General features: G+C 40.9%; 1 protein-coding gene across 1 annotated transcript in view; it reads left to right on the top strand.

The window, feature by feature from the left end:
- The window catches only part of VWA8 (von Willebrand factor A domain containing 8), a 279,054-nt gene that overhangs the window by 106,062 nt on the left and 164,359 nt on the right, over positions 1-8,633 (top strand). The window contains exons 15-16 of the mRNA XM_075065283.1: positions 496-664; positions 1,659-1,736. Of these exons, the coding sequence (XP_074921384.1) occupies positions 496-664; positions 1,659-1,736 (247 nt within the window). The remainder of the gene's footprint in view (positions 1-495; positions 665-1,658; positions 1,737-8,633) is intronic.

Raw genomic sequence — 8,633 nt, 5'->3', positions numbered from 1 at the left:
CCCCTCTGAGTAGAAGAAGTTACCCATTGTTGATGCTTCAAAAGATATTGATGTCTCCAAAATCTGCCTTTTAGTAATACTGTTTTGGGTGATGCTCTTGGAGAACGTTTCAAAACCATCATATCTGTAAATTTTGTGTATTTCATACATACAAAAGAGTAAACGGTAGCATAGTTACTGCTGTTTGCTTAACTTGAAGCATGCAGGTAATGCTGTAGATGAAGCCAAAACTTAGGTAAGTTGTAGGCATTACAATTTATGAGAGATATATTTAGTTTTTTACATTGCTAGTTACGTTATGCAATTTTTGTCAGTTTTGATTTTTATTATGTTGCATTGCGAATGTCCTGAATAGAAATTGTGGCTGTAGCTTAATACAATAATTCACTTGATTGATTGATTGATTGATTGTACCTCAGGTGGAGTTTGTAAGTTCAGATTTGTTACTTGCTGCTTCGACCAGGTAATGCATTTAAAAAAAGTATTTTCTTGCAGGTCCATCTTTCCAATCCATTCCTCATTCAGAATAGTTGCCCTGGCAGAGCCTCCTGTCATAGGAAGTAGCACAAAGCAGTGGTTGGGCCCAGAGTTTCTAACTCTGTTTCTGTTCCATAATGTTAAGTCCTTTACCAGGAATGAAGAAATTCAAGTTATTAAAGAAATGGTAAGCACTTGCAATGCTTTGGCCAGTTATTAATATTGGTTTCTATTTAAAATGGTGAATATGATTATGCACTGGAATGTTTTAATATACAATTGTAGAATATTAAGGTTGGAAGGGACCTCAGGAGATCATCTTGTCCAACTCGCTGCTGAAAGCAGGACAAATCCCTAGATAGTTGTTGTTGTTTTGTTTTTTTTAAACCCCAGTTTCCTAAATGGACCCCTCTAGGATTGAGCTCACAACCCTGGGTTTAGCAGGCTAATGTTCAAACCACTGAGCTATCCCTCTCCCCAGTAAATACTCTCTTTTCTTATATGATGTGAAATCCTTTCACAAAGCATAAGTGACTCCTTGATTTTGAAGTCGAGTATCTTCTTCTGTAATTAGTATAAATTCATCTTGGTAGTTTTCTATTACCGTGTATCAGGGATGGCCAACCTGAGTCTGAGAAGGAGCCAGAATTTACCAATGTACATTGCCATAGAGCCACAGTAATATGTCAGCAATCCTCCATTAGCTCCCCCCGCCCCTGGCTTCAAGTGCCTCCTGCCAATGGGCAGTCCCGCCGATCAGCGCTTCCCCGTCCCTCCCCGCATCTCCCGATGAGCTGTTTTGTGATGTGCAGGAGGCTCTGGGGGGAAGGGAATAGGCTCAAGGGAGGGGACAATAAGGAGTGGAGTGGAAGCAGGGGTTGAGTAGTGAGCACCCCAAGCATACTGGAAAGTTGGCACCTGTAGCTCCAGCCCCGGAGTCGGTGCCTATATGAGGAGCCACATATGAACTTCTGAAGAGCCACAGGTTGGCCACCCCTGCCATATATTCTTATATTTTGTGACACAATTATTCCTTTTTGGTTATTTGAAATAAATGTGTATATATACTACATATATGCAGGCTGTGTTTATGTAGTTGCATACGTGTGTGTCTATATAAATTACATATTCACACATAAACAGGAAATATATATCAAATACTATTTTGGTCTTGCAAACAGATTCCAAATGTGCCCACGGTTGCGGTGGAACAGTTGTTATCATTAACACACAAGCTTCGGGAGACAAATGACCCCACAGTGAGTCTAGTTTTTCAGATTTGCATTCTGCTTGTTGTCATTATATGTGTAGCTGTTTTCAGAGTCAGGGTTTTATCTCTGCTCAAGAAAGGAATTATTTTCTCCAGCGATGTGAGGATGCTTCCTATTTCCTTGTGTTCTTGCCTTATGCTGACCTATATTGACCAGTGGAGGTTGGATTAGGCTCATTCTGGAGCCAATCCCTTCACTTCTTAGAAGTGGCCACAGGAGCAGAGTGTCCTACCAGCACAGTATTCTTACACCCTGCCTGAGTGGGATTTGAGAAACCAGTCCTGGAAATCCAGCACTGGTTTCTTGTGTTATATACATGTGGCAACTTTTTTATTTTTAATATATTCATTTAGGACTTGCAAAGCATTGACGCATATACATAATTTTAAGCATGTGTGGTCAAATTCTAGTGAAGTCATGCAGTGTTACATGTACATTGTAGTCAGTGTAACTTAAGCAAATGCATAAAATAGGAATGGGACTTAAAGGCACATGCTGAAGTGTTTTATTGAATAGGGATGGACTAAAGAATGTGCTTAAGTTATTTGCTGAACTATTTAAAATTGTGTCCCCTTAATAAATACTGTTATGTGTAATACAGTGTTTTAGTACTTAATTTTAAATTTGATACCTGGATTTGTTTTGGGATTACTTGGGCAAGAGGACTATCTAGCAATTAGAAAATGCAGACAGGGAGGTAAGGAGATGGGGAAAAGAGGAAAGGGCTCAGAACTGTTAGTAGTGGTACTGTGGTAGGTGGTTCTACTAAAGCAGTAATGTAAAAAAAAAAAAAAAATTACTATTGGCACAAAAACCGCAGAACTCTTTAAAAATTGATACAGTCAAGACTCAGTTTTAAAAATTAATTTCAATGACAGCTAACATAGTGTATTGATGTTGTTTTTCTTTTTGCAAAAAAAGGTTTCAAACATTTTTATTGGCATCACCCAGCATAAGTGTATAGATGTGCACGTGTAACTTGTGTTAGGTTAGATTATACACAGAAATCTACTTTGCTCAACTCTCAGGAGTTTAGCACCAGTAGTAGTTTTCCACCATATTACTGTTTAGATTTTTGACTGGCTGCATTTCAGGAAGAAATAAAGTGCACTATCCACATCTTAGCAGACAACAATTTTGTTTCACATGAGATGAAGTATTTGTAGTCCATTAGTAACCAAGGCCGACATTAGAGATAAATCTTTTCAAATCAGCAGATCTGGATAATTTCCACCCAGGAGTCCTAAAAAAGGTGACTGAGGAGATCTCTGGTCTGCTATTATTCATTTTTAATAACTCTTGGAATTCTGAGGAAATTCCCCAGGACTGGAAAAATGTTAATGTTGGGCCAATATTCAAACAGGGCAAATGGGATGACCTGGGTAAGTATAGTTAGAATAATGGAAAAGCTGATACAGAATTCAGTTAATAAAGAACTGAAGGATGGAACTATAATTAGGGGCAGTCAACATGGTTTTAGGGGAAAATAGGCCTATCAGAAAAAGCTAATTTCATTCTTTGATGAGATTACAACTTTGATTAAGTAAAGTGCGGAGAGATAATATACTTAGATTTTTTGGTCAGGCTTTTAAGTTAATACCATATGACGTTTTGATTAAAAAATTAGCATTAGACAATGTCAATAAAGCAAACACTAAATGGGTTAAGAACTGGCTAACTGACAGGTCTCAAAAAAAAAAAAAGGAGTTGTCAATGGGGGAATCATCACTGAACAGGAGCCTCCCTAGTGCGGTTTCTTTGGGGTCGGTACTAAGCTCACAGCTACTCAGTTTTTTTTACCAGTGATCTGGAAGTAAATATAAAATTTGTGGATGATAACAAAGATTGGGTGAAATGATAAATGAGCATGAACACAAGGTGGTCATATGGAATGTTGTGAATTGCTTGGCTAGCTGGGCCTATTCAAACAAAATACATTTAATATAGCTAGGGCTTTACCAAATTCATGGACATGAAAAATGCTTCACGGACCATGAAATCTGGTCTTTTGTGTGCTTTTTCCCCCCATACTACACAAATTTCATGGGAGAGACCTGCATTTCTCAAATTGGAGGTCATGACTCAAAAGAGAGTTGTGGGGCTCACAAGGTTATTTTAGGGGAGTCATGATATTGCCACCTTTACTTCTGCACTGCCTTCAGAGCTGAGCAGCTGGAGAGTGGTGGCTGCTGACTGAGGGCCCAGCCCTGCAGGCAACAGTGCAGAGGTAAGGGTGGCAATACCATACCATGCCATCCTTACTTCTGTGCTGCTGCCTTCAGAGCTGGGTGGCTGGCCAGTGGCGGCTGCTGACTGATGGCCCAGCTCTGCAGGCAGCAGCGCAAAAGTAAGAGTGGCAATACTATATCATGCCATTCTTACTTCTTCGCTGTTGCTGGCAGGGCACTGCCTCCAGAGCTGGGCTCTCAGTCAGCAGCTGCCACTTTCCAGCTGCCCAGCTCTAAAGGTAGTGCTGCCACCTGCAGCAGCGCAGAAGGAAGGGTAGCAGTACCACAACCCCCGTAACAATAACCTTGCGATCTCGCCACAACTCCTTTTTGGGTCAGGACCCTAGAATTACAACACCATGAAATTTCAGAGGTAAAAAGGTGAATTCATGAAATTTATGATTTTTAAAATCCTATGACCATGAAATTGACCAGAATGGATTGTGAATTTGGTAAGGCCCTAACTATAGGCAAGTGCAAAGTTATTTATCTAGGAACAAGGAATTCAGGCCATACCTACAGATGGGGGGACTGCATGCTGTATTGTAGGGATCATAGTGGACAAGTGATTCAACATGAGCTCCTAGTGTAATGCTGTGGCAAAAAGAGCTAATGCCATCTATGAATATGGAAACAAAGGAGTGAGGAGGAGTGGAGAAGTGATTTTTACCTCTATATATGGTATTGGTGAGACCGATAGTAAACTAGTGCCTACAGTTCTGGTGTCTACATTTTTAAAAGGATATTTAAAAGTTAGAGAGGGTACAGAGAAGCTTTTCAAAAGACATTTGACAGCCTGCACAGACATATGTTTGTGGAATAATCTTTAGTCCAATGGAATCCCAGCTAAAGTTGTCAGTGCGGAGATAAAGGAAGAAGGAGGCACATGTCAGGACCTTAATTGGGGCCTGGGTGATCATTACGTCCCACCACCCAACACAGATGTAATGAGGTTGTGTAGTGCCCGTATAAGAAAAAATAAAACTACTGATTATTCCTCAGAAAAGGTTTTTAATGACTTTAGAGCAGGGGTCGGCAACCTCTGGCACGCGGCTCAGCAGGCTGGGCCAGTTTGTTTACCTGCTGCATTGGCAGGTTCAGCCGATCGTGGCTCTCATTGGCTGCGGTTCGTCATCCCAGGCCACTGGGGGCGGCAGGAAGCCGCGGCCAGCACATCCTTTGCCCAGGCTGCTTTCCGCAGCCCCTATTAGCAACACAGACCAAATAGGAAAAGCAAGAATAAAGACCAATGCTGAATAAGAATTCATATAAATGGCAAGTTATGCGGAAGACAAGCACAAGTACATGTAAAGTTGTTATTCATCAGCTACTTACTACTATTCTTAACATTATAGTATTGATACAGACTTGAGATCAAATCAGCTTGAGCAACCAGACTTCTTTACTCCATAAACTTACCCTGCATTCGTCCGAAAATCCTTTACCCTTTAGTTGGCCGTTTTCCACCCGGCCAGGTACGGACAGTGGAGAAGTGCATGTCCCTTCGGTTCAAGGGGTGTGGGTCAGATTTCCCTTATGACCGAAACACACACACAATCCTGTGTCTTCGTACTTTTTATCTGATCTGTTGGCTGTGTTTTAAAACAGACCAGCCAATTAGGGTAGGCCAAATATTCAATGTGTTGAGACTGTATAATTTAGGCTTACTTATCTCTTTGTAGCCAGTTACTTTATATATTATTTTACCACATAGGAGTCAGCACAGATTGTTATCTGGTTGCAGCATATTCTACAAAGTGTGCCCTTTTTACCTATGCTAAGCTGACGTTTGAGGCCTAACATTGACAATACCTTTGTTCATTTCAAGCTTGGCAATACTTTTGTTCACAGACTAATCATAGTCAGCATCATCAAGGCCATATACAGAGATGAGAAGTGCTCTGTTAGGTTTCAGAGTGGTAGCTGTGTTAGTCTGTATCAGCAAAAACAACGAAGAGTCCTTGTGGCACCTTGGAGACTAACAAATTTATTTGGGCATAAGCTTTCGTGGGCTGAAACCCACTTCATAAGATGCATGGAGTAGAAAATACAGGAGCAGATATAAATACATGAAAAGATATGATTTGCCTTACCAAGTCTGAGGTCAGTCTAATGAGACAATTCAATTCACAGCAGGATACCAAGGGAGGAAAAATAACTTTTGAAGTGGTAATGAGAGTGGCCCATTTCAGACAGTTGACAGGAAGGTGTGAGTAACAGTAGGGGGAAATCAGTATTCGGCAAATTAAGTTTAGGTTTTGTAATGAACCAACCACTCCCAGGCTTTATTCAGGCCTAATCTGATGGTGTCCAGTTTGCAAATTAATTCCAGTTCTTCAGTTTTAAGTTGGAGTCTGTTTCTGAAGTTTTTTTGTTGAAGAATTGCCACTTTCTGGTCTGTTATTGAGTGACCAGGGAGATTGAAGTGTTCTCCTACTGGTTTTTTAATGTCCATGCATCTGATGAAGTGGGTTCTGGCCCATGAGAGCTTGGGTCCAAATAAATTTGTTAGACTCTAAGGTGCCACAAGCATTCCTCGTTCTTTCTGTTAGGGTGAACAACCAGACAACAGAGTGGTTCTGTGTGGATACAGGTGTGAAACAGGGCTGCATTTTATCTCTGCTGTTGTTTGGCATTTCCATAGGCTGCATAATGAAGAAGTGTATTAATAAGACAAACACAGGAATAGAATGGGTAGATGCCAAGTGCTTAGAAGACCTGGACTTAGTTGATGATATTGTGCTACTGAGTGACACCTCAAAAAAGTTACATACAAAGACACACAACCTGCCAGCAACGGCAGACCTAGCATTGCTCAGAATTAGTTGTGCTAAAACAAACGTCTCTGGAACTCAGACCTCAAGCGGTAACATCACATTGGAAGGCAAAAATATCAAGCAAGTAGAAAAGTTCATCAGCATAGGCAGCACCTGTCACAGTTCAGGGCAGCTGCACTTGTATTTCCCCCCTGTGGTCCAGCAAGGTTCCCCTAGGTTCCCAGCACCTCAGCCATCACCTCTCTTGGCTGGAGACTCACATCTCTCTCCCTCCTAACCAAGATTTTTCCAGACTTCACTGTGAGTTTCCCAGCAAGACAGACTGCCTAAGCAGGCCTGCTTTGCTTTCTCCTCAGAAGCTATAAACAGCGTAATTGCCCACAGGTGTTGTTTCCACACAGCCCTTTCTACACAGGCATATTTATTCTTATGGTGATAGAATTACAGAGCAGACATATTAAAAATAATATAAGAACCTACACACGTTCTAATAACTTAAGTGGGATCTCCCCTATTTCCCTAACTCCAGCAAGGGCTATTGCAGGTGATCAGTCCTTCAAATCCCACCTAGGGGCTTTTCCATGGTTACAAGTTCAAAACAAGTGTTAGCTTAGAACAGGGGTCAGCAACCTCTGGCATGCGGCTCGTATTCCATGGGTCATATATTCCAGATGTCAGCACAAGGACTCCCAGATGAAACTGTCAAGTGCAAACCAAGTGGTGTGAGGAAATGAGTACCCCCAAGAGAAACCATGAAGAAGAACCCTTAGGGAGGGCAGAACAGTTAATCTCAACACCAGAGAGTGTATGGAAGCAGTAGCACATGACACAGAGGAGTGAAAGAGATTAGTTTCCATCAGGGGTACCAACATCAGCGCAGGAAGCATGGAGTGGACTCTAATGAATTACCGAGAAGAGCCACAAAAATGATTTGAGGGCTGGAGAAAATCCCTTATGATGTGAGACTTAGAGCTCAATTTATTTAGCTTATTAGAAAGAAGATTGAGAGGTGACTTGATTAGTGTATAAGTACATTCATGGAAAAAATTACTGGGTACTAAAGTGCCCTTTATTTTAGCAGAAAAAGGCATAGGAAGAACCAGTGACTGGAAGCTGAAAGCCAGACACATTCAAATTGGATATGTGACACACATTTTTAACAATGCAGATGATTAAGCACTGGAAAAAATTACCAAGGGAAGAGGTGGATTCTCCATCTGTTGATAACTGCTAATTAAGATTAGATGCCTTTCTGGAAATTATGCTTTAACCAAACACAACTAAGACTTTAGTCAAACACAAGTAAATTAGGCTCAGTTGTTGGTAATTGAATGCAACTTAATGGCCTTTGGTATGCAGGAGTTCAGACTGGATGATATAATGGTCCTTTCTGGCCCTAAACTGTATGAATCTATGAATGAATAAAAGCAAGCGAATGCCGATTCTTATTTGTGTATTTATGGCATTATTGGCATTTACATGGTTCTTTAACAATATATATTACAAAAAGGAATGTGTTCGTTTGTAAAGTATTTGGTGTCTGAACAGAGCGATTTAAAAAAAGGGTGTCTCTAACATCCGTAGCATTGTGAAATATCCAGAGAAAGTGTATGCTCTCAGACAAGTGATTCACTGTGGGAAGATAGCTGCAGATCAGTATGATATGAGATTTGCATATATGTATATAAAATAATCATAGGCCAGGTCTACACTGCGACTTTAAATCGGTTTAATGGCCGATATACCGATTTAACGCTGTATCCGTTCACACGACGTCGTCATTGATATCGAGTTAAACGGCTCCTTAAATCGATTTCGGAACTCCTCCCAAACGAGAGGAGTAGCGCTAAATTCGATAGTGATAACTCGGATTAGGGTTC

The sequence above is a fragment of the Chelonoidis abingdonii genome, chromosome 1 (assembly GCF_003597395.2).
Source record: "Chelonoidis abingdonii isolate Lonesome George chromosome 1, CheloAbing_2.0, whole genome shotgun sequence".
NCBI classification, from domain to species: domain Eukaryota; kingdom Metazoa; phylum Chordata; order Testudines; family Testudinidae; genus Chelonoidis; species Chelonoidis abingdonii.
The sequence above is the reverse complement of the archived record's forward strand: the minus strand, read 5'-3'. Positions and strand labels throughout refer to the sequence as shown.